Source organism: Trichosurus vulpecula, chromosome 2 (assembly GCF_011100635.1).
Source record: "Trichosurus vulpecula isolate mTriVul1 chromosome 2, mTriVul1.pri, whole genome shotgun sequence".
In the NCBI taxonomy this organism is placed as follows: domain Eukaryota; kingdom Metazoa; phylum Chordata; class Mammalia; order Diprotodontia; family Phalangeridae; genus Trichosurus; species Trichosurus vulpecula.
The window spans coordinates 408165919-408193730 of record NC_050574.1 but is presented as its reverse complement, the minus strand read 5'-3'; the positions used below and the strand labels follow the sequence as shown (position 1 = coordinate 408193730).

The window sequence follows — 27812 nt, the reverse complement described above, 5'->3', positions numbered from 1 at the left end:
TTGGGCATAAAGGATGATACCATAAACAAATTATGAGAGCAAGGTACAGTTTACCTGTCAGATGCATAAAGAAGAAAGAATTTATGACCAAGCAAGAGATAGAAAATATTATGAAATGCAAAATAGATAATTTAGATTAAATTAAATTAAAAAGAGTTTGCACAAGCAAAGCCAATGCAACCAAGATTAGAAGGAAATCAGAAAGCTGGGAAATAATTTTTATAGCTAGCATCTCTGACAAACGCCTCATTTCTAAAATATATAGAGAAGTAAGTCAAATTTACAAGAATATAAGTCATTCTCTAACTGATAAATGGTCAAAGCATATGAACAGGCAGTTTTCAGATGAAGAAATTAAAGCTATCTGTAGTCATATAAAAAATGCTCTAATTCACCACTGATTACAGAAATGCAAATTAAAACAACTCTGAGGTACCATCTCACACCTATCAGATTGGCTAATATGACAGAAAAGTAAAATGATAAATATTGGGCAAGATGTAGAAAAATTGGAATACTAATGCATTGTTAGTAGAGTTGTGAACAGTTCCAACCACTCTGGAGAACAATTTGGAACTATGCCCGAAGGGCTATAAACTGTGCATAACCTTTGATCCAGCAATACCACTACTAGGTCTATATCCCAAAGGGATCATAGAAAGGGAGGAAAGGACACGCATGTACAAAAATATTTATAGCAGCACTTTTTGTGGTGGCAAAGAATTATAAATTGAGGGGATGCCCATCAATTGGGAAATGGCTGAACAAGTTGTGGTATATGAATGTAATGGAATACTATTGTGCTATAAGAAATGATGAGCAGGCAGATTCAGAAAAACCTGGAAAGACTTAAATGAACTGATGCTGAGTGAGGTGAGCAGAACAAGAGAACATTGTACACAGTAAATGGAATGTTGTATGATGACCAACTTTAATAGACTTAGCTCTTCTCAGCAACGGAATGGCCTAAGACAGTTCCCAAAGGCTCATGAAGGAAAATGCTATCCACATCCAGAGAAATCACTATGGAGTCTGAATGCATATTGAAGCATACTATTTTCTCTCTTTTTTTCATTCTCATGGTTTTTCCCTTTTGTTCTGATTCTTCTTTCACTACATGACTAATGTAGAAATATGTTTAATATTATTGTCCATGTATAGCCTATATCAGATTGTTTGCTGTCTTGGGGAGGGGACAGTGGAAGAAGGAAGGAAGAAAAAAATTTGGAACTCAAAATCTTATAAAAGTGAATGATGAAAACTATCTTTACATATAATTGGAAAAAATACTATTAAGTGAAACAAACAAAGCAAAACATCACTTGACAGGGGGCTTCAGTGACTACAGGAAAAGATTACATGGAAAACATATAGTATAAAAGCAAACAAGTAATACTAATGTCAGAAGGTCTGCTAAATCACAAACTAAGTAAAATGGCAAAACTATGCATAGATAGCTAAACACAGATTAAGTAAAGATAGCAAACAAAGTAGCTACAATATGGGCATAATACTAATTCAAAGCACATAAGAAAAAATAGAAAATGTTAATAAAACAGAATATGAGGTAATTAACAAATATGTCAAAGGACAAATTGTTGTTGTTCATTCTTCTTTCTGAAAGAAGACTGATGACATCAGAAAGGTGATGTCTTGACTTATGTGTGAATTGGATACAAGTGGGGCAGAGCTGGGCAAGGTCATGGGCCTCTCTCTGAGTCCAAGAGTTATTGAAGTCTAGTGCCAAGACAAACAGCACTTGCCTGGAAGGGTTATTGTAAGGATCAAATTAGATGATATTGTAAAATGCTTCGCGCAGCACTAGCATGTAGTAAGTGCTATAGAAATGTTATTTCCCTTCCCCTTTTGACAAAATTTAAGTCCATTGAGGATAGGGACTATTTCATTTTTTTTCTTTGTTGCTCCAGTACCTAGCATAGTGCCTGGTCTGTAATAAAATATTTAGTTGAAAAAAATTAAAGAGAGTGGAGGTTTATTTAAACATTGGAAGGAGGATTTCAAGGTAAAAAGAAAAAGAAAAAAATAATCTGAAGAGAAAGAAAGGAATGCTGATCTGTTCATCAAGAAGAATGTGACTTAGCTGATGAAGGGAAGAGGACCCAAAAACAGTGGGAGCTAAATAAAAGACATGAGGGTCTTCCTCAAGAGAAGGGAAGTGGAAGCCCTGAGGAGAACTGAGATTCTTGTGTTCCAAGAAATTATGATGTAGCTCTATAGATGCTGCCAGGTGAGAGTCAGAGAAGGAAGCCAAGAATAGTGGTGGTTTCTTGCTAAGACATTCTGAGGCAGCTAACAATAGAGAGGTTTTCTGTCTTCAACTGGGTATTTCTCAATGCCTGAAATTTACTCCCTTCTCCCTTTTGCCCCTGTAGAATCCATAGCATCCATCAAGCTTCAGCTCTGGTCCCAAGAAGGCCTTTCCTGACCCCCTTCCTCTTCTAATGATTTTGTATATATCCAGCTATTTACACATTGAATTCTGGCAGTAAAAAATAAGCACCTTGAGGGCAGGGACTGTTTTTTTTTACTTTTTGTTGTTGTTGGTATCCTTAATGTCTAGAACAGCATTTTGAATGTAGTCATCACTTGATGGTTGTTGGATTAGATTAAATTTACCCAGGATGTGACAAAGAACCTCCTAAGATCTGAAAGGAGAGATAAGTCTTACCTGTTTCTGGAGATTCATGTACATAAAAACAATATGGCCAGAAACATAGAAAGCATTCCTAAAGATCATAAAGTCTCATGCAAGAAATTGAAGAGGGAAACAGGTGGTGATTTAATCACTGTTGACAAAAGGCAATTCTACAAGAAAAAATGCAGTTTTAGAAAGGGGATAGCTGGTTAAGAGGATAGTATTAGACAGCTACCAGCTACTCCTCTTGCCAGAGGAGTCAGAGAAAAAGGAAAAGAACTCACAGATACAAAAATATTAATGACAGCTTTTTGAGGTCCCAAATAATTGAAAATTAAGGGGAAACCCATCAATTGGGGAATGATTGAACAAGTTAAAATATATGATTGTAATGGAATACTATTGTGGTGTAAGAATGGATGAAGGGGATGGTTTCAGAAAAGCCTGGGATGACTTAAATGAACTGATACACAGTGAAGTGAGCAAAACCAGGAAAACAATGTACACAGTAACAGCAATATTGCAGTGATAACTAGTCATGAAAGGCTTAGCAACTCTGACCAATGATCTATCACAGTTCCAAAGGACTCATGATGAAAAATGCCATCCACCTCCAGAAAGAGAACTGAGAGGCTTTGAGTGCAGATTAAAACATTTTTTCTCTTTTTAAAAAATGTTTCTTGTTTTGTTTTGTTTGTAACATGGATACTGTGGGAATATATTTTACATAACTTCCAAAAAAAAGAGAGAGAGGGAGACAATATCTAAGATGAATATGGATTGTTGAACTATGAATACAGAAATAGCAAGCTCCTGACAAGGCATGTTGTGCACATGACAAGATATGGGTAAGAATTTATTTGCCTGGAGTCTTAAAATCTAATCAAAAGGGCATTTAAATTAAAAGGAAGAGGGAAAGTAAAACTACCTACATATATTCATCAACCTAAATGTCTTAGAGAGTTGCTACAATTCAGGAAGAACAACAGTAGCAGAGATAAATTTATTTATATTTATTTATTCATTTGTTCATTCATTCATTTATTTAATCATCTATCACCTGTTAGCTACATCATCATTCCTTGGAAGAAAAGAAGCTCACTGATCCTCAGGGGATCCACTTCCATTTTCTTGAGGAAGAGGCTCATATTTTTCAGCTCCAATGGTTTTTTTTGCCCCTCTTCTTTGCCTCACATTTTTCTACCCTCCATCATCTAGATGCAGGTCAGGACTCCCCTTTTTCTCTTTGGGGACCTTGGTTTGTTCTTTGTTTATTTTGTATTTTTTTACTTTGAAGCCCTCCTTGCAATAGTTTTTTTTTAAATCTCTTTCTTTAAAATTATTTTTTTCAGTTAACAAGCAATCTTTCTCATTCCTAAACCCCCATTGAAAAAAGAAAGAAAGAAATCCCTTTGTGAAGTAAGCACACTCAAGCAAAACAAGTTTACCTTGGCCATGCTTGAAATAAATTCACAATAAACAAAATCCATGAAAGAAATCAGGAATAAAACCTATTGTCTGAGATGTCTACATTATACAAATACATTTGATTCTCAAGCACTTATCCCAGAGTCTTTCACATAGTCGGTGCTTAATACACCTCCTTCTTGTTGTTCTAAAAAGCAAGGAGACAATGTTGATCTCCCAGGCATTGCTGAGACCTGCTGGACTAAAACATATGACAGCAATATTCCTCTGAAAGGACATACCTCTTTCTAAAGGAAAAGTTTAAGTAAGGGAGGGAGGTGGATAGCATAGAACTGTATATATACTCATGTGAATATTGTAGATATATTCAAGTAAGTAATTCTAGGACTAGAGTAGGAACCATGAATAAAGAGTGTCTGAGTAAAGATGAAATAAAGAGGAAATAGAAGCAATATATTCATTAAAATATATCACAGAAGAACTATAGAAGCTAAAAACGACTTGATTTGCAAAATGCTAATTTTGTCCTCCAAAAAACAGAGGAACCGATAAGGTGAACTTCCCTTCAATATAATTCACCATGGTTAAGCCCAGTTACTTGTTTAATTATCAATTATGAATAAAGGATTATATATGCACATATGTATATATATAATTGTAATATAAAGGGAATCTTTCTAGTACACCTCAGTGGTAATGCTCTTCAACCAACACCAGAGGGCACTTGATGGAAATAACAAACTAAGGTTTTCAAAGATGTAGCAAACTCTATACCCTAGCTCTCCTTCTACTGGGGTGGAAGTATTCACCTCATTAGGCTAGGCAGTGGTCAGTGTAACCCAAATGCCGTCTCATCTCAGCCCCCACCAATAACTAAAACTCTGTCCTATTCTTTTCATAGTATGTTTCAAAGAACCCCTAAGTTCATGACATGTTGGAATGAAGTCAAACACATAAGCATAGCTTCCCTGTAAACAGTACTGTAGGCATTATCATAGGAATAAAAGGAATAACATAAAATATATTTTAAAAAATAACTCTATCCATGGATCCTCTGAAACTGTCAGCTAAAAACATTTTAAACACCTTAAATGAAGAAATTACCAGATGCAGTATAGGTCCTAGGACTCAATTTCTCTCATCAGAAGCTGCAAGCATCAGGCATCTGCTTTTTAAAATCATACCCTAAATATTGCCCATTTATTTTTGTCACAGCCTGCTATGTTTTCAAAACCAGTTAAAGCATTTGGGATTCAAGGCACTCAATTGTTTTTTGTCCCTTCACTAAGGCAGCCCCTAGTAATCTGGATTCAAATTCAAATTGTGCTCTAAACTTCTATCTCTCTCTTCTCTCTGTCTCTTTGTCTCTCTCTGTCTCTGTCTCTTTCCCTGTCTCTGTCTCTGTTCTAGTATGGAGAAAGACCTAGAGGTCATGTCCCTGAGGAGATATTGAAGAAACTAGGGTTTATTATATAACCATGGGAGAAAGTTCTCGGCCATAGGTCATAAGTGGCTACAGTACAGAGCAAGCCAGGGCCAGGTGTTAGAATGAATAGAGTGTAAACTAGAGACCATGAGTATGTCATTGCTATGAGTTTAAGCACAAAACCAAGGCTTGCGTTCAATGTCTCAGGCCAGACTAGAAGATGTGAATGAGCAGATGGCAGAGTCTGAGAGACAGACTAAAAGAAGCATTAAAGCAGGGCAAAAAACACACTTTGAGGCATTGTCAAGATGTACAATCTGGTATTGATGCCCAGTAATGGTCTAAACCAGACCTGCACAACTTGGCAGTAGGTAGGGACCAAAATTAAAATAGGCTAAACTTCTTTAGGCCACAGATAGGTTTTCAGCAGTTCACTTTCCAAGTAAAGGTATAATTAATGATTAAACTATTTTGCAAATAAACCATATTTTTAAAAGGGGGAAATTTCAATTGATAGCAATTAATTACACTTATTACTTAGGATTTTTGTTTATCATGAAATCCCTTCTCTCAGACTGGAGACAAACTGATGATGGTTGGTTGCCATGGGTCACGTGACAGAAGTGGCAACCCACCCCCCAAATTACATGACGGGCACAATAGTGACTAGTGGAAGGCAGGTTCAACGGGGCACGGACAAAGCACTTGTTACATCTTTACTTTCTTTTACAACCTCTACATTTTTCACAAGCTGCCCAAAATCCTTTGGCAGGCTGCAAGAAGCTTGCAGGCCATATGTTGCGCAGGCCTGCTCTAAACTATACAGGATATGGGCAGAAGTAATGAAAAGCAACACTGCTGAATGGAAAGAACATTGGACAGACTATTCCACAGTTTGAGGTATAGACACAAGCAATGTTCAAATGTATCAGGAAGGATTCAGGACCAAAACAGGCCAGTGGAAATGAAGTTCAAACTAGGAGATTTGGAAGCAGTGTCTGGGGATCCAGAAGTATTAGGTGGGGTCATGAATAATTTGATTTAGTTATATCTGCCGATTATAGGGTCTAGACCACATTCCCTTTGCCAGGGTTTTAAACGCCCTTTCTGATGTAGATGTACAAGAGCTATCAGAAATGAGCTGCTCTCTAAATTTAGGAGGGATTCTACAATGCTGGTGATTGCAATAGAGAGACAGGTCCTCTGGGGAGCCCTTGAAATTCTAACCAAGCATCACTAATTGCTTCTGGCTATAAAGCAAACGGAAATAAGGGAACAAGTCTCTGATGAATTTAATCCATGAAGAGAACCAACTTTGAATAACCTCACCAAAAAGGTTTTCCCCCCCTGATCGTTTTTGGATCTCAGCTTTCCTTTGTTTAAGCAGACAGTCTGAGTTAAATTTATCTCTTTATTAGATACGCCTATCCAGCGTTATCCTCTGGGCAAATAAATATCCAAAAGGCAGAAAAGGAGTTTTCACAGTGATTTACACAATCTATTTAAAAACATTAAAATGTCTGTTCTCTTATTCATGTACATTTATACAATTAGTTAAAATATTTTCATCAGAAATGAATTTGACAATCACTTCCTACTGTTTCTGCTTTGTGCTCCTATTTAGAATTACATAGCATGATTGGATTTTTAAATGTAAACAACTTAACTATGTCAAGAAACATAAGGGAAGCATTACATTGACTGCTAGACCCTAAGATTTAACCTCAAATAGTCTCAGCACACAGTGGGCAGCTCTCGTGGCTCTCTCTTCTAATGTTAGAACAATCTGGTCTTTACGCAGGCCCCAAAAAATTTCTGTAAAAAGTCATGAGACTGAAGGTGGAAATGCAAACCATACACTGACGTCAGCTGTAGGGAGTTTGATACTGAGGTTTATCTTAGATCATAATTTTTAGTGTCTGGTAAACAGATTTTGCTTAGGAAATGAACTTTACTATCAGGATATTTGCAATGGCAACTTAAATGAGGAAGTGATTTGACATCTTCCATATTGGAAAGAATGTTCAACTTCTGTGCCAAAATAAGATAAAATGTAGAGCAACAAGATTAACTTCATTTGTTTCCATCCCATATTTTGTGTTTTGGAGAATGTTTATGTGTTGAATAGTAGATGTTTCACATTGCATTTTTGCATTGCATTTGTCCGTGCAAACTGCAGTTATAACAGTGGGAAAGATAAATGGGAAAAAGATTTCAATGTGGTATCACTGGAATCCTTTATAATTGTAAAAGTCTATCTCATTAGGGTAATTAAAATGTTTGTTTGCATATAAAATGATTTATTATGAACTTAAAAATAAGTTGTTTGACACGTGCAATTGCAGTGATGCTTTAAAATTCAAACAACAGCACATATTTGCTCTATACCCCAACCCCCGTCCCTGCTTTGTGGTATCTTAGGAATCAGTACTACCTTTGCTCTCAGTTGTAGTTTTAGTCATTTTATTATTTTGACAACCTAACACATACTGGCTAGTTGGCCCTGGGTAAGTCACTTACCCTTTCAGTGGCCCTTCTAAGTGGCCCCTGGGACTCTAAGATTTTCAGTTGCAGAAGAGTTGCCAGTCTGCATTGGTGGAGAGACTCTGCCTTTCTCCCAAGCTCTCTACACCAATGACATCAGAGGAGAATATGCATGTATGTATGTATGTATGTACATGTATACATGTATAGTATTAGAATAAAATAACAAGATAGGATTTTAACATGTAAACAACTTAACTATGTCAAGAAATATGAGGGAATTATCAGACTGACTACTAGATATGAAGATTTAGCCTCAGAGTAATCTGGTTGTACAATATATATGTATGTACATATATACACAGCCAGTTGGCTCAGTGGATACAACACTGCACCTGTGGTAGAGGAAACACACTGCTCACTTATACCTGATATCCGTATTATCTGTTGATTGATTCAGTGACAACTGCTCAATCCAGTTTCCACTTGTACCCCATCCATTTGATGAGATTACAGTAGGACTCTTGTCAAAAAGAAGTGCCTCTCATAGAGCTGAAAAACCCTGTTACTTACCTTTGGGGGAGACATTAAATATGGATGTCACCTAAACATTGTTTTAGAGATATCTCCACAGTTTTACCCCAGTGTGGGGGCATTGAACCAAAAAGAAATGAGAAACCTGACCTCACATGGGTTAATTTGCTCATGAGAGGGTAATTAGACCTGAGTTCAAATCCAGCCTCAGACACGTATTAGCTGTGTGACCCTGGGATAACTCACTTAACCTGTTTTTGCCTTAATTTCTTCCTTCCTTCTTTCTTTCCTTTCTTTCTTTCCTAGTTAATTTATCTTTACCAAGAAAACCCCATGGACAGTATTGGCTTGCTATGGTCCATGAGGTCATAAAGAGTCAGACATGACCAAATAACTGAACAACAACAAATGCAGGTATGTAACAATATATAGACAAATATATAATGTTTATGCACAGTATAAGTATTTATAACATATGTGAGCACATGATACATACACAGGTTTTTATATATGGGTGTATTATACATACATTATGATGTGTGTCATGTGTATATACATATATATATACATATGTGTGAATATACACAGATGCATTTTGTATGTATATAATTTGTCTATTTTTCCCAACTTGGCTAGTTCTCAATATAATGTAGCACAGGATTGATTCAGTGACAACTGCTCAGTTCAGTTTCCACTCGTACCCTATCCATTTGATGAGATTGCAGTAGGACCCTTGTCAAAAAGAAGTACCTCTCATAGAGCTGAAAAAGTGCTCTAACTCCCTGCTGAAGGGTACATATATAATACAGGAAAAGATTCATGTGGCCTGGTTCACAATCACGTTAAAATTTTACATGCAACTATAAAAGAGATCTATTGCTTTAAGAAAATTTCCTCAATTATGACAATATAAATATTCATATTTTTCATTCTTATCATAAAAACAAAAATTAATGATAATAGTAAAAATAATTTCAACAGTGCCTTAAGGTTTGCAAAAAGCTTAAAATCTAAGTAATAATGATAATAATAGCATTTATACAGCACCTACTATGTGCCAGGTACTGGACTACTTTAAGTACTTTACAAATATCTCATTTGTTACTAAATCAATTTGATCCTCACAACAACCCTGTGAGGTAAGGGCTACTATTAGCCTCATTTTACAGATAAAGAAACTGAGAAACTGAACTGAGAAAAGAGACTGAGAGAGATTAACTGATCTGTCTTGTTACACAGCTAATGTATGAGAGAGAATTTGAACTCACGTCTTCTGGACTCTAAGGCCAGATAAGTTCTCATTCCTCTTTCTCATGACAACATTTCAGATACTTGAAAATAGCTATCAGGTCTCCTGTGAATTTTTTCCTCTCCAGACTAAATACCCCTATTTCCTATGGTAGCCCTTCTTTCATCTCAATCTGATTGCACACTGTTAGGAAAGAAGAAATGAAGAAAGGAAAGAAGGAAGGAAGGAAGGAAGAAAGAGAGGAAGGAAGAAAAGGAGGAAGGAAGGAAGAAAAGGAGGAAGGAAGGAAGGAAGGAAGGAAGGAAGGAAGGAAGGAAGGAAGGAAGGAAGGAAGGAAGGAAGGAAGAAGAAAGGGAGGAAGGAAGGAAGGAAGGAAGGAAGGAAGGAAGGAAGGAAGGAAAGAAGGAAGGAAGGGAGGGAGGAAGGGAGGAAGGAAGGAAGGAAGGAAGGAAGGAAGGAAGGAAGGAAGGGAGGGAGGAAGGGAGGAAGGAAGGAAGGAAGGAAGGAAGGAAGGAAGGAAGGAAGGAAGGAAGAAAGAAAGAAAAAAACCATGCTCTGGATAGGTGAGAGATCTGGACTTTTTGAATAGCTTGGACAGTGTAGGTTGGAGATGAAAGTGAAATATCTATTAAGTAGTTTTCCAAAGAGTCTTTATCTGTCTGAGTAATTATGAATAGAACAAATAGGTTATCATTTTAGCTTGCTATATTTGTTCAAGTGTATTTACTGGGCTTTTATAATGAAGTTTTCCCTGATCCCCCCATCTGATATTACCTTGCCTTTGTATCTAGTTAGTATATGCCTATTTATGTAGAAGCTGTCTCCTTGTAAAGTGTAAATGCTTTGAAGACAAGAATTGTTTTTGTTTGTGTCTTTATATCTTCAGTGTCTAGTACCATGCCTGGAACATAGTGTGGATGCTTAAAAATTTTTGTTAATCAATTGATTTGGTGTTTGAAGCATCTTATGTATGCTTGTGGTAGAGGAAACACACTGCTCATCCATTCCTGACATCTGTATCATACGTTCTAGAAGCAATCCTGTTACTTACCTTTGGGGGAGACATTAGATATGAATGTCACATAAACATTGTTTTAGAGATATCTTCACAGTTTTACCCCAGGGTGGGGGCATTGAACCATAAAGAAATGAGAAGCCTGACCCCACATGGGTTAATTTGCTCATGAGAGTCTAAAGCCCCTTCTCCTCCAGGAACCCATTGGTCCAGAGATCATGTTTTAGTTCTCCTGTGATTTTAATACACTTGACCCAGAATAATTCTGCTCATAATGTATGTTTATCTCACTATCTTTGCATCAGTCAAGATTGCAAAGCTATGCAGCAGGATTGCAAAAAGGATTAATGGAAGATAGTGCTTGAAAGTTAGATTACATTAACAGGGGAAAAATAGTCCAAAGCTAACTCTGTTCTCCTATGGAGTGTTTAGAAAAGGATGGTCAATGCTGAGAGTATGTCTGAAGCATTCAGAGCAAACACCATGAACCTTCATGCAGCTGCCTGGGCTCTAGCAAAATCCTTTGTCATTGGTATTAATTCCAGGAAGGGCAGAATGCCATCTAGCTGTTAGGGGCTGCCTCTCATGGCTGCATCTCACTGAAAAATAATCAAAGCAGCCTGCCATTTAGTAGCATAAATCTTCTCATCGAGGAAAGGATCTCCTTTTATTTTCAGAAAATATCCACGGGCTCTGGATGGTGCCCAAATGCTTCTTTTGCAAAGTAATATTTTTTAAAGCCTAGTGAGTGATGAGAGGACACAAGATTGTGGCACTTTTCATAGGGGCCAGACAATGAGGTGTGAGGGTCTGAAATTTTAGCTCTTAAAATCTTCCTGGAGCTTAAATAGCTCTTTGGACAGAAGTATTCATCAAAAACATTCTGGCGCATTATCTAAGATAGTCTAAGATAGATTATTACAGGGCAATTGTCACATTGCAATTGATGGCAAGTTGGTTTTCTTAACCTGTATTTTATCATCGCCTAAAAGGAGAAATTTCCTCTAAATAAAAATGAGAATGACATAGTAGCCTTTTGCACTATTTTACAGGTCTTCCTGTTGCATCCCCACTCCAGTTTTCCATCATAAGCCATGAGTGGCTGATTCACTGTAATGTTTTGCCTGCTGCTAGCTTTTATACATGACCTTCTCCAGGGTTAAATTAAAAGTTAGATTCTTAAGCAGCCATCTTCAGGCTTGGTTAATTCTTGAAGTCTCCATTTAAACTGCAAAATATTGTCTCAAATAATGACTATTTTTCTCCTTAAAACAATGTCACAGAAAAGAATCATACTATATAATTTTTTTCCATTTTAGAATATTTTCATAAATGCCAGAGTTCAAAAAGCTTGATGGAGGAGGGGGAGTGCTAGAACATAATGCTTACTTCAAATAGTAAAAGGCCACATATTTTCCACTCTTCAAACAGTCCAAATACAGTATATAAATATCTAATACTGTGTGTGTGTTATAGTCTTGTCACTTCAAAAGTCCTTCCAGAAATATTTTCAGTGGATAATTAAATTAGCAAAAATATTTAAAACAAAAGCTAAAACATTTTAAAGGTTAATTGAGTTTTTCTAAGAGACAGAATGACTCAGTAGCCTCTGTCACAGATGCTGAGTGCTAATAGCCCCACTAGCTTACTGTGTGGCATAGAAAGCATTGCTAGATATACTCTTGGTCATTTCATTAATACTCACCATAATAATAGTTAGGAAATGTATTTTTTTTACAAACCTACTCCCCACTCTTCTGACAGCTCTTATTCCCTCTGGTACTTTCTATCATCCCCTTCAGAAGTGTGCTGGAACTAGCTTGAACTGAGTCAAGAAGCAATAGTTTAATTCTCATCGTAAGCATTTACATTTTGGAAATTGGCAAAAACTACAAATAAGGGCTTGATTTGCTGTTTTATTTACTGTCTAGTCTTAAAGAAGTTATGGAGAAAATGTGAGTAATTCAGATTCAACTTAAAATTGCTTTGTATGTACATTTTGGGGAGGAGGGGGGAGAAGAACAAAACTGGTTTTGAAAATTTTGCCAGTATATCCCTGCCTCAACACCAACAATTCTTCCCATTTTTGACCAGTTCTCAAAGGTGAATGTGTTGCATATCTATGCATTCTGTGAGGAATAAACTGTTCATATACTGTTCATAAAACCCTTTGAACCATGATTTTTAAAAAATTGTTTCTAAGTAGTCAAAATAAATGTATACAAAGAAAATTAATATTCTGCCTGTGGATTTGGTTCTAGTTTTAATCATTACTGCAATTCATTTTATTCCTTTCAGATAGCAAGCTCCTACAATGTGCCAGATATTGCATTAAATGCCTAGTATACAAAGAAATGCAAAAGATAGTCCATGCTCTCAAGGAACTTATAGTCTGATAAGGGGACAACATTCAAACAACAACATATATACAAGATATATATTGGATATTTCTCCAAGACAAACTGGGGAGAACCACTAGTAGAAATACTCCATAGAACTCTTATATCCAAGTTACATATGTCATTTATTCATTCTATCTCCAGGTTTAAGAATCCATAATGTTTTATATATGCATACACACATATGTATACACATACATATATACTTATATGTGTTTGCGTGTATATACACATACATATATACATATATACACATGCATACATATACACATATAGTTAATTACAGAACTATTCATCATGAACTCAGGCAGTTACCTCTTCACCCTCCTAACCTTTTCAGCTCCCTTTTGTGCATTTTCTTTCTCCATTAGAACATGAGTTCCTTGAGGATCAGGACTGCCTCATTTTGCTTGTATTTGCATCCCTTAATTTAGCACAGTTGCTGGCCCACAATAAGTACTTAATAAATGCTTATTTCCTGCCTGCATACTTATAACTGCTTTATGGATCTGGGGAGATGTTAATATTGCAGCTACTTGATTTAATCTAAGCTACCATTAATATTATTTGTACATATTGCTTATTAGTATTGTAACATAAATCTAAGGAGAAAAACAAATCTCCTTACACATTCACATCTCATGAGCATTTTTCACCTGCCTTAGAATATGTGCAATACCAGTGTACAACCTCATATTCTTTCAACCTCTTATTCAAGAGAGATAAGGTATGTTGCTGATGCCTCTTTTGTTTCTCAGTTTCCTGGTGGTAATATCAGTAAACATCTGTCCTTGATATAAGGTTTGAACGGATAGTCTGTTCTATCTCCCTTTTTCATATCAGCTACCAACTTGATGCTTTTTCTCTTGTCTAATAAAATGCCATGAATGCCCTTTTCTGATGTATTTGAAATCCTGACTTTTCCCAACCTTTTCATATATCATTTGTCACCTCTATTCACATCAGCCTGAAAAGGAACAGAGAAACTTTCAAATCTCAGTGGAGAATGGCCTTCAGAAGAGGGCAAAGCATAATTCAGTAAGCACCAGTGAGTAAATTGGAGATACTGGACATTGCTAATCTGACTTTTTTTCAAACTAATGTATAAGGTGATTGAACAAACATTGTATTGCTTTTCATTCTCTTCTCATTACAAAAAAAATGATAAAAATAGTACATCCACAAGAGTCACATTTCTTAAACATTTGTGTCTTAGGACTCCTTGACACTTAAAAATCATTGAGGATCCCAAAGACCTTTTGTTTATGTTGTTTGTATCTATTGGTGTTTACCATATTATAAATTAAAATGTCAATACTATTATGGAAATAGTTTTGACCTTGAGGGCACCCTGAACGGATTTTGATGATGATACGTTTAGAATGCCTGCACTAGACTGTTTTGAATGCACAGATATATTCTGAATAGGCAAAAGAATTGCAAAAAAGCCTGTTTTTCCCCTCTTTCTCCTTCACCTCTTCAAGTATTCAATGATGTACCTTGTATAGGAGAGAAGAGATATGGCTAGAGAACTGTATATTAAAAAGGCTATAAGGATTAATTCTAGAAGTCTGCAAGCCCAACATAAATCATGAATATAATGTGACTGGAAAAGAAGCCAAAACAAATTTAGGGTACATTTGTAGAAATATAGTGTCTCTCTATATATAGAAATATAGTGAAGGAAATGAGAGAGCTAATATATTTGTGGTGGCCAGACCACACTGAAATACTGGGTACAGATCTAAGCTATCCATTTTAGTAGGGACAACGGCAGAATTTCATTCAGAAGAAAGAGATCAGTGGTGAATGGGACTGGAAACCATGCTGAAATAAAATCAATTAAAGGAACCAGAGACCATGAGAAGACAAGATTTAGGAGGGAGATATGCTTATGGTCATCAAATCTTGGCCCCAGAGGGCAGAATGAGGGCCAAGAAGTAGAAATTATAGGAAAGCAGATTTCTACTCAACATAGGGAAAAAAGTCCCTAAACTTCAGAATTGACCCAAAATAGAAAGGACTGACAATTTGCTGGATATATTAAAGATGAAAAAGATGATTCCATTTCGGGTTGGACTGGTTATAACCTCATGTGGTAAGTGAAATACAATATTATTCTCTATTTTTACAAATGGAAAAAACCACCAAAACTTTAAATAGGTATTTGTAAAAAGTGGACCATTCTCTTATTACATGAGTAGGAGCAGAATGAAGAGAGGAGATTGCCTATGTTAATACCATATATAAAGTCCAGTGAAAGAAGTCACTCTACATGGACAAGTTTGGAAGTCAGCCTTTAAATAAATTTTATTTTGAAATACATTTCAAGAGAATAGAATTGGCAGCTGGGCCAGGATAGGTATGACATACTATTTGGACCCAGTAGGTGTCAATCTTATCTATACTTGAAATAGCACAACAGTAGAGCCTGCAGGAAACCAGAATTGGATGGAAAATGCTAAAGTATTGTTGAATCAGTTACAGGAAAAGACAGTCAAGCTGTTTTAACTACTTGAGATTGAACTATGCCAAAAGATGGCTGCAGAGCTTCAAAATGCTACTTGTGTTGGGCAGATACAATGTGGATGGGGAGAGAGACTAGACCTTTGATTTTATTGGTGTAGGGAATTCTAAGATGAAACTGCCTCTAGTAATGTAGGGTAACATGGCCACAGCTTATAGTCTTAGGAGTGTTGACTTGAGCACTGAGAATTTCAGCGATTTTTCCCAAGGTCACAGAGCAAGTCAGTGTCAGGACTTAACCTCAGGCCTTCCTTAGTTGGAAGGCAAGTTTTTTATCTATTATTCGACACTGCCTTTTTTCTCTCTGTAGACATACTGGTTGTGTTGCCATGGGTGAATCACTTAACCTGCTCTAGGCCTCAATCTCTCCATTTGGAAAATGGAGATAACTCCCTCTAGTTCTTGCCTCGTGGGGTGGGTAAACTGGCCAATGAGCCCAGTCCCTATAAACCTCAACAGAATGGTGCCGATCCAATTCTCTACATGGAAGAGGTTAGGGTGGCTGCTTCTGGAGAGGCATGACCAGCAGTGTCTTGAGATTTGGAGCATGAAGAGATTCTGGAACTGGTCCTGGTCTGAATAAAGAGATTTCTTTATTGGTCTGAGGCTGAAACACAGTAATGAACTGAAGTCTCAGGCTTCACTTCTTGTGACTTCTTCGCTGACTGGTGAGAGATATGGCTGTGAGGGGAGAGACTTTGAGTCTTTTTCCTAAGTTAATGTGTGGCTAATGAATACAGGCCTCAGTTTGTTGCCTTGACATTCGTACTTTTGTTTCAAGTAAAGGAAACTGGAGGCTATGATCTTGTGAGTTTGAAAGATCAAGAGAATAGGCCACCTGAGGCCTGAGCATCCAAGAGGGAGGTCCACAATAGGGTTTGCAGACAGAAACCAGCTCTGTGGTCAGTCTCCCATTGTATATGTCAAGTATTTTACAAACTTTAAAGCACTATATAAAAGTTAATAGTAGTTAAATATCATATTATATAATTATATTGTAGTTAAATATAATAAGTATACATTATATCAATAATTAATCTGAGACGCTGAGTTAAATTTGTTGCTCCATAAGAGTTAAAGAGTACCAGCTTTGGGTTCAAGAGAGTGTGCTAGGCTGACTAGGCTCCTGTTCATGAACTTTAGAGCTGGACAGGATCAAAGAAGAAAAAGGATCTTAGAAACAGGGTCAGAAGCATTTAAACTGAAGAAGAAGACTTTGCCTATATAAATTTTATAAGCTTGTACTTTATGCTATACACTGTTTTATCAATCCCTTTTGTTTCTTAGGAAAATTCTTATATCTGTTCGTATACTAACTGAGGCAAAGTGAAGTCAGCAGAACCAGAAAATTGTACACAGTAACAGCAATACTGTACAATGATCAACTGTGAATGATTTAGCTATCCTCAGCAATCCAAAGATCCAGGACAATTCTGAAGGACTTATGATGAAAAATGCTATCTGCCTCCAGGGAAAGAACTGATGGAATCTGAATGCAGATAGAACCATGTTGCATTTTTGTTTTAACTTTATTTTTCTTGTTTGTTTTTTCCAGTGTTTTCTTTCACAACACAACTAACATGGAAATATACTTTGCATGACTGTACATGTATTACTTTTCTCAAATGGCTTGCCTTCTCAACGAGAGGGGAGGGGCGAGAGTGTGGGAGAGAATTTGGGACTCAAAATTGTAAAAAATGGAGGTTTAACATTGCATGTAATTAGAAAAAAAACAAAATACTGAAACTTTATAAAAAGAAACCAAAAAAATGTATGTCCTTTGTATCAAAGCACGGAGGATTTGTCCACACACCCCCCAGCTAAAAGTTAAAAGCAACTGTTTTCTTAGGGTTTGTTGTTGTTCAATTGTTTTCAGTCATGTCCAAGTCTTTGTGACCCCATTTGGGGTTTTCTTGGCAAAGATACTGGAGTAGTTTGCCATTTCTCTCATCAGCTCACTTTACAAATAAGGAAGCTGAGGCAAACAAGGTTAAGTGACTGACCCAATGTCACACGGCTAGTAAGTGTCTGAGGTCAGATTTGAACTCGGGAAAATGAGTCTTCCTGACTCCAGGCCCAGCACACTAGCTACATGCTTCTTAGGGTTTAGGTAGCAGCAGAGAAAAATGCGGAAGAAATTATCTGTGGCAATAGGATTCAAGTGTAGAAAGCTGGGTCTGCCTTCCCCCTCCAATCTCACTAACAATTTTCTTCCTAGAGTCTTTTAACTTGTTCTGTGACTTAGAGGTAGTGTAGAAAAGTAGACAGAGACCAGACTCAGAGTCAAGACCTCTGACACATACTAGCTGTGTGACCTTGGACAAGTCACCTAACTTCTCATTGCCTCAGGTATCCAACTGCCTAAGACAAGAAATTGTACAACAGCTGCTACTAGGCATTGGTAGGGAGAATTTACTTGGCAGAAGATACCAATGAAGTCACAGGTCCAGGAAACAAAAGAAAAAATTTATCCAGCAGGGTAAATAAAATATGCTTCCTGCCAAAAAAAAAGGATGAATGCTGTATTTGTAGTTAGGGTTTGAATTCTAGTTCTGCCACTAAGAAAACCAAACAAAACAATTTATAGTAGACACCTCCATGTTCCTGCTTCCCCCTCACTTCTCAGTTCCTTGAAGTTTGGCTCTAGATTTCACCGTTAGACAGAAACTGCTCTATTCAGTGTTATCAGCAATCTCTGAATTATCAAATCCAATTACTTCATTTCTAGTCTTTTCCTATTTCACATTCCTGAATACTTTCTCCTTGTTTTTTCTCACACTTTTCTCTGGGTAACAATGCCAGGAACAGTATGCTAGGATGGTAGAGAGAGAGAATGCTGGCTCAAGACTCAGAGATGCTGGGTTCAAATGCAACCTTGGTTAAGACATTTATTCTCTCTGGGCCTCAGAGGCTTCCTTATATGTAAAACGAGGAGGTTTGGGTAGGTAATTTAAAATTTCCCTTTTAGCTTAATGTAATAGCAATTTAGATTTGAAGATCTTTCCCTCTCATTAATAGGCCATGTGACCTGCTTACATCACAGGAAGTCCAAGTCACATGTGGTAGGAGGAGCTTGCTGAGAACAAAAGGAAATTGTGTCACAGGAAATGCTGGGAGAGCAGTTACGACAGTTCATGACAGAGCTGAAGGAAAGGGAACCGACCTGTGATAGCTGTACTGTGAGCTTTGATTATTTTGTGGGAAGGTCCCAGCATGGGGTCAGAGAGGGATGGCAAGGCTCCATGCTGTGATATTATGTATCGAATTCTTTGCTGCTGTGATGAATTGGGCAGATGGCTTATGGGATATGGTCCTCTGGTATCTGAATAAATGGTTTACTTCTTCACATGGAAAGTCTCATACATTTTGTGATACAGAACCACATAGGCATTTTGATAATTATCATCTATATTGTTATTATTGTCTTACTGATACACTTAACATCTTTGATCCTAGAATATGACTGGAACAAAAAAGAAACAAAACAAAAAAGATTATGTGAAAATAGTTCTTATCGCCATAGACATTGTTGTGAGATTGAAAAGTAGAAAGTGGAATAAAATTGTTTGAAAATTTGAAAAAAAAACCATGATCTAATTAGTTTCACAATTGGTTTGTTGTTTGTTTTCACAAGAACATATTTTGGGGGTTTCCAGCCATCATCATAATTAGAAAAGCTGACACCTCCTTGTTGGAATCTTCACCCAAGAAAATATTTGACACAGTTTGATATTGATAAATTAAAATCACTTTATTCAAAATCCATTAAACAAAGACATGTTACTAAATAATGATCACTAGAGGTAGGTCTATCAACACAAGAGTGGTCAGTTGGAAGAAGGCAAATGTCATGATGGGTTAGGGTGTGCCGTCACCTTGGCACATCGCCAACACACAATCCCATTACTCGCTTCCTGACTCCTGGGCTCTTCTCTTTTAATCCATCCTCCTTTGAGTTAAGATAAGGTCACGTGCTAATGCTTGTAAGAGCCAGAAGGAATCTTAGAGACCATCTAGTCAAACCCACTAAACTTACAGATGAGAACACTGAGGCCTAGGGGCACAAGGTCACATAGGGAGTAAGTGGAAGAACAAGGACAGCAACGGCATGCTTTAGACTCCAAGTTCTGTATTCTCATTCTAGATAGTCTGGGTACCTTTATCCTCTTGGCCTTCTCTAGGTAAAATCCTTCTCTTTTGAAATGTCTCCTAGAAATGAGGCTGTCCAAAATAAAGGCAAGCCATTTTCTCTCTCAGGGTCTGTTTTTTCATCTGTAAAATGACAGAGGAGGCCTTCTAAGGTCTCTTCCAGAGCTGCAACCTTATGATCCTAAATCTGTTTCTCATCGTATATATTCTGTAACTTACATCACAGTGGCTATTAATTATCTTATTCTCTCCACTATTTGCCACTCTTCACGTTTTTAGACCCTATTCCAAAGTTAAATTGTTGTTTTTCCTAGCCCTGATAATGTTCTCTTGTATAATTTTCAGGTTGACTATGAATCTCAGATTGAAGCCAGCAAGAAGGGAAAAAAGTGATGTTTTTTTGTACTGCTTCAGAGTCTGAGGACTCTGAAAACTTTTCTGGTCTAAACTGCCACAGCCTGAAATAATTCTATCAAGTTGCATCATTTTCAAAAGTAAAGGAAATATACCATTTAAATTACTAACTCTGCATTAATATAGTCCAAATGAAAATAAATTAATTTGACAATTTTGAAGAAAATATTACTCAGATGTGGGTCACATACCTCTCCTGGACACCTTCTGTGTATGTGCCCTTTAGGGAAATTTGGGATGCTGCGTTTTCTTAACTAAACACTTATCTCCATGGGGACATGAAATCAACAGCCTTCCTTTCCCTACAAACTTACTGATCTAGTAAAATGATAGCTATCCAAATATGAATGAATGAATGTAGCTTAGGTTTTAACATCTTAAAAAGCAGAAGTTTGAAGGAGGTTTAGTGAATTTTGTTTTAAACCTCCAAATTCATACAGCAAAAAGCTACATTAATACATAGAAGATACAGAGGGTTTACTTTGAACCAAGTACTCATGCTACACAGTACTGCAAAAGTTATCTATTTCTCTAAGGAAATTTTCTTGATCTTGCTTTGACATGAAAAATATCCACATTTTTTCTGTCTCATCATGCAAACAGAATGTTGGCAAATGGCTTCAAAATCATGACAGTTATGATTATTATACACAAACTTGACTTTTAAACAACCTAAAATATAATAGTAACTGTTAGTTATTTCAAAGCAAATACTTGCAAACTCTTTTACCTTAGATTTTTAGAGCTGATGACATTTTATAGGTTAAACAATAATGTAGAATATAAGGAAACTTTTATATATAATCATCAACAATAGCTTTCTTAGGTTTAGTTCTTTAACATATGTTCCCATGTCATATAATATTTTCTAAAAATCTGGATTACATTAGCTAGGAATTTTTGCTCTTAGTATCATGGAATTTAAAGCTGGAAGGAACCTTAGAGATCACCTAGTACAATCCATTCATTTTATGGAGGAGGAAAATTTGAAGTTAACTGACTTGCCCAAGGACATACAAGCAACTTGTAGCAGAGCCATGATTCAAACTCAAGTCATAGGATCATAAACTTAGAGCTGGAAGAGAGCCATGGAGTCTAACCCCATTTTACAGATGAGGAAATTGAGGTTGAGAGAAGTTTACTTGTCCAGAGTCACACAGCCAGTATGTGTCCAAGACAGGATTTGAACTCAGGTCTTCCTTACTCTAAGTCCAGCACTAGTTCTAACTGCCTTTAGGTCCCCTGACTCCAAGTCCAGTGTTCTTTCCACTATTTAAATAAGCTTTTGTATACTTGTATCAGTTGCCAATCTGATACATAAATAACATGCTAATACATTCTCTAATACAATAAGAACATTCTCTATTACAATAAGCCGAGTTTTAACTAGTTTCGGTAATAATAAGAAAGCGATGGTATTTTAAAATAGTGTTTGTTTTAAAGGTTCCAAAATCTCCCAGAGAGAAAATTGGAAAGCAGTTTGGCAGAACTTAGGTGTACACCAGAATCTTATACCACACAGTGCAATAAATTCCAGATGGATACAAGACTAAATATAAAACATCACATCATAAAAAAAAAATTAGAGAAAAATGGAAGGAGATACCTTTCACAGCTATAGAGGAAGAATAACAGACATGGGCTAGAGGTGATCATAAAAGACAAAATGGACAATCTCAAGTACACAGAACTAAAAAGGTTTTCCACAAACAAATCAATGCAACCAGAATAGGAAGAGAAACTGTCAAGTGTGTGAGGGGGGGAAGAACTTTGCATCAAATGTCACTAATAAAAGATCTGATACTCCAAACATACAGGGATTTAACGTAGATATATAACATCATGAGTCATTCCCCAATAAATAAGCGGTCAAAGGATATGAACAGTATTCAGAGGAAAACTACAAATTGTTAATGACCATACGAAGGCAAGCTCCAAATCATTAATAAGAGAAATACAAATTAAAATAACTCTGAGGCTTTATCTCACACCTGGCAAGTTTGCAAAGGTGCCTAAAAACTGGAAATAGTCACCAGCTATGGGAGAACAATTACCTTAATACTCTGTTGATGAAGCCATAAAATAGTTGAATTGTCTTGGACAATAATTTGGAAATAATCAAGAAAAGTCATCAACCTGTTCATACCTTTTGACCCAGTGATGCCATTCCTGGAGTTATATCCCCAAGAAAGTCAAAGACTTTGGCACTGGCTATGGGAGAACAGTCATATTAATACTCTGTTGATGAAGCCATGAATTAGTTGAACTGTTCTGGACAATAATTTGAAAATATTCAAGAAAAGTCATCAATCTGTTCATACCTTTTGACCCAGTGATGCCATTCCTGGAGTTATATCCCCAAGAAGGTCAAAGACAGAAACAAAGGCCCACTATATACAAAAATATTCATAGTAGTACATTTTGTGGTGGTAGAAAACTGGAAGTGGTGTCCATTAATAGGAAAATGGCTAAACAAGCTATGGGATATGTGTACAATGGAATATTATTGTACGGTGGAATATTATTGTACCATGTTGAATATGAGAAATTCTGAGAAACACGGGAAGATTTTTAAGAACTGATGTACAGTAAAGTAAGCAGAACTAAAAGGAAGTATCCTTTTAATTCTGCTTACTTTACCCTGCATCAGTTCATATAATACAGAATATAAAGAATAAAATACAGAATGATACAACAATACAAATGAAAAGATGACTAAAAGGAAACTGAAAGTTGAGTAACTGAAAAACCAATAATGATCCAGGAGAATAGATAATGAAACCTATTTTGCCACTCATGGCAGTGGGGCAGGGAACTATGAGGACAGGATTTTGTTGTGTCCACTGCCAGATGTTGTCACTTTTTTGCTTAATGGTTTTTCTTTGTTACAACAGAGTCTTTAGTTGGATGGGTAGGTGAGGGGATTAGAACAAGTATTTAAATAAAGGGCATAAATGACACATTTAAAAAAATTTCCAAGAGAAAATATGACTCCTTATTACAGGATTGGAAAATAAAATCAAGTTAGGAAGGTATAGAATAAAGAGAATTTGCTCTAACGGGTTGCAGAAATTTCTTAGAAAGACTGTATAGGGAGTTAGTTAAATAAGCCAAGATACAAAAGTCACTTGCTTTGGCCTTGTTTCAAAGATTTTGCCCTGTCCCCCAGAGGAATGTTTAACTCTTTCTTTCTGCGGGGAACTTTGTTTTGCCTAAAGGGTAGCAGATTAAGAGAAGTGGAAAACATCTTTTAAGTTCCACTGAATATTTCACTTAATATCAGAATGGAAGTAAGAGGCACAATCTTCCCCAGATCAAGATGAATTAGTCAGGACTGAGTATTCACTTTGTGTGACTGTGGTTTGGGGGATAGGAAAGCAAGGCCAAGATGTTCTCTCAGTCCTGCCTCCCAACATTGACTGGAAGCACAAGGCCTTCCATATTATGTGTCCAGGGCCATTTTGGCCACTAGGAGCCAGTAATTGCTTTCATCACTAACTCAATAATAGAAGAGAAGCAGAAAGTTTAATAGAGGCACAAATTAAACCACATTTCACTGCAAAACTAAACAACAATTTAATAAGCTTCTATAAAGTAAAATGTTGAATCATATTGGGTGTATGTATATAGAGTGTCTTCCCCCAACACTCCCTTCTTTCTTTTTAAACTTCTTAATTTTTCATCACAAAAGGAATTCAATTAGAACATTACTATGAACCTCAGAGTAGAATTCTGTATAAGGTGGGTCAGTCATGGGGAATTAGCTATTGGAGTACCAAATGAACCTTATTAAAAGGTGGCTTATCTAGAAGTCGGTTCCATGGCATGGCTCTCCTGTGAAATACAGAGCAAGCTAATGAATTTATACTTCCTAGCAAGTTTCTACTATACACATTTGCATCTGTTAACTTTCTAGAGTTCTGAAGTTGGTTTTAAATCACTTGCACATTGCACTTAGCATGTTCAATAAAGGCTTATCATGAACAACAGTAATTTTCAACCATGAAGTGAAAGATTATTTACCACTGGTACAAGTGGTATTCTTTATACAAGTTATAAGTGGTTTTTTTAAAAAAAAAAAACACACACACACACACACACACACACTGTTTTATGAGCAATTTCTTTCTTGATTCACATTTTCTTCCTTAATGCCAAAATCTGTCAATCATGGGTGGTCATTGCCAGGCTTTCTGTCCAGCTCCAAGTCATGGAATAGGTGGTTTAACAAGAAGTTCAAGAACAAAGGAGGATTCTCTTTGGAGATTTTGTAGAGCCCAATTATCAGCACAAGTGTTATGTACACTTACTCAGATTCCTCCTTTATTCCCACACTTCTCAGTCCATCCTACCAACCAACTCAGCCATACTGGCCCTACAAGTTAAGTCCATTGTTCTTCCTTCTCAACAGAGCAAGCTCTAAAGTTTTCTTTGAGTTATTACGCATCCTACAGTCAATTCTTCAGGTCACAGAAAGTACGCCATGCCAAGGGTATTCAGGGGAGAACAATGATTGTGTCTGCCAGGCCTTGTTAGCTACAATTGGGTTAACAGAATTCATAGTTTTGAATTTTCAAATAAAGATTACTCATCCAGGAAAGAGTCTTTACTTGTCTCATTGTTACAGTCTGACACCTTTACCCCTACCTTTTGCTTCCCGATCACAATGACAGGAGAGATAAGAAGAGGAACAACACATCTGAAGCCAGGGTTTCCAAAGAAGGTTCCCCCAAGAAAACTGATCGGGAACCACAATGAGTGTCTTCGTATGGTTGTCTGCTGCTTCTTGCATGACTCTTAGAATTTCATGAAAATGATTTTCGGTTTTTGAAGTTAATGGATGTCTCTCCTTTGGGTCTTTGGAGATATCAAAGAGTAGGGGTGGATTATGACGAGTAACGTAATGCCCATTGCAAAAGCACACATGGGTTGGAAAACAGCCATTGGAATCTTCTGGTTTAAACTTTGGTGTAAAGAAAAAAGCTTTCCAGATAGATGTGCCTGCAATAAAAAATAGAAAAGACAAAAACTGATGGCTAAAAAAAATAAAAGGTAGACGTTGTCAAATTACAGTGAGTAATTACCATTGCTAGCATGACATATTTCTTATGGATTCCCATTAAACAAGACAAAATATCTAGCCAAGAAATTACTGTAACCTCAGATTTTCACATAGCAACCTAGGCAAAGATCTGTGAATTTGTCAGTGTGAGCACTCCTTTCACTGATGTAGGGCACTTACCATGCCCCTACAACTTAGCCAACGGTCTTGGAGAGTTTCTGGAGCCAAACAATTCACCACTGAATGGACAAGTAAGTGACAAGCATTCTGCATTTAGCAAGATTGGTTTTCAGACAACACACATAACATATATGACCATCCTCGACTTTTGTTTCTTCCAACCTGTTAAGACTTGCCAGGGCTTCCTCTCTGTTGATAGCCTTTAAGAGAACTGAATATCACCTCAACAGAATGATGTAGGCAAAGTGTAGACCTGCAATAGTCTTTATTGGGAAAGCTTATATAAAATTACATACAACTATGTAATATGAAAAAAAGCTCCAAATTCTGTTGTCATTTCAAAACTTTTATATCCTGAGTTACAGCAAGAAGCATTTAACAAATGCAACTTTGAGCAAATGAATTGTTCATTAAGGGAAAGAATTATTTATTGAGGCAAAATTGAATCTGACAGAATTATTGCCAGGAGCCCTAAAATTCTTAATATTTACAGAAAACAAATTTACCAATATTATAATAGGTTATGGGGCACTTTTTCAATTTCATCTTCATACATCTATGGACTAGCATTCTTTGGGGAGCTGGATGTTATCAAAGGAGATGTTTCATTGAGTGTTAGGAAGAATGAAAATCCTGTTACCCAACATAATAACCTAGGAGTCATTCAAAACCCTTCACTCTCCTTACCTCCTCTATATCTAACCAGTTGTCAGATCTTATAGATTTCATCCCTATAATATCTTTCACATCTTCTCTTGTCCATTCATAGTCACCACCCTAGCTTAGGCCCTCATTTCTCATATGAACTACTGTATTAGACTTCTAAATGTCTCTGTATCAATGGTGTCTCCACTCTCCAAACTATCTTCCACATAGCTGTGAAGTTTATATTCCTCAAGCACAGATCTAACCATGTCACCCGCCTGCTCAAGAAGCTTCAGGGCTCCCTTTTGTTCTATAACAAAATGCAAACTACTCTGTTTATAATTTTAAATCCTTAATTATATAGCTGAAAATTAACTTTCTAAACTGAATAAACATCATCCCTTCCTCTCCCCCAATAACCAATGTTCTAGTCAAACTGGACTTTCTGCTATTCACAGTTCAGGACATCCTTTGCAAAGGCTATTCCTTATGCCTCAAATGTTCTTCCTCTCCACCTTCAATTCTGGAATTCCTGGTTTGTTTTTCTTTTTTCAAAATAAATCTCAAGGACCAGCTTCCCCAAGCTGTTTCTCATCTTCTCTACAGCTATAACTATCTCTTCTCCATCACTATCCCCCAACTACTTCATGCTTACTTTGTATACATTTTGTTTTCAAGAGTCAGTAAGGAAGATTTGGGTTTGTTGTAATGACACATACCAGCTGTGTGACTCTGGGCAAGTCATTGAAATTTTCATTGGCTCAGGCAATTCTTTAAGAGCAAATTTCGGAGAAAGTACTGATCTTTATTAGTAGGGAGAATTTTCTCATTGGGAATGTCATGCCAGTGAAGTCGCAGGTCTGATATCCCCACACATATTTCTATTTATTTGTTTATGTACATGCTTCAGTCTCTTTTCCCACCCTGGTCTCCCACCTTTCATAGAAGGTAAGCTCCTTGAAAGGCTGTTTTTCTTTGTCTTTGCATCCTTAGCACCTAGTGATGGTCCCTGGCTCAAGGAAGATGTAAACAAATGCTTGCTGAGTTGAATGGGCATGTCACTTATACTAGCTACTGACTAGGAAAAAATGTGGCACAAACAGGGAAGTAGGAGAGGGAAGGAATTATTGGTAGCATATTTATCATGAGAAAAGGCAAAGAAGTGGGAAAGGATGGGACATGTCTGAAAAATGATAAATAGTCCAGGTTGACTAAAGCACAGAGTTTGTGAAAGGGATTAGTGGAAGATAAAGCTTAGACTGAGGCTGACCTATAGAGAGCTTTAATTCCCAACTTGAGTTTGGACTTTATTTCATTTGTAGGTTTTTTGGAAAATGAATGCACAGGGGTGTGTGTGTATGTTTGTATGTATGCATGTATATATGTATATATGCACATATGTGTATAGGTACAAAATTTCTAATGACAGTTTATTATAATACTCAGTACAAGTTTAGAAAACAAGAATAAAAACCTAGATCTAGAGTTGGAAGAAACCTCAGAGGTAATTTAGTCCAATTCCCTCAGTATCCCAAGAGGCTAAATGACTTGTTCAAAGTCACATAGGGAATATAAATATCAGATGCAGGATATGAACCAAGGTCCTCTTCCTTCAGAGCCAGTGTTCTTTCCTGTGTACCCTACT

General features: G+C 36.7%; 1 protein-coding gene across 3 annotated transcripts in view; it reads right to left on the bottom strand.

Moving 5' to 3' along the window:
- Positions 1-19442: 19442 nt before the first annotated feature.
- STS (steroid sulfatase) overlaps positions 19443-27812 on the bottom strand; it is a 203469-nt gene continuing 195099 nt past the window's right edge. For all 3 annotated transcript variants that reach the window (XM_036744807.1, XM_036744808.1, XM_036744806.1), the window contains exon 10: positions 19443-25281. In XM_036744807.1, coding sequence (XP_036600702.1) covers positions 24902-25281 — 380 coding nt within the window. In that variant the 3' untranslated portion in view covers positions 19443-24901. The remainder of the gene's footprint in view (positions 25282-27812) is intronic.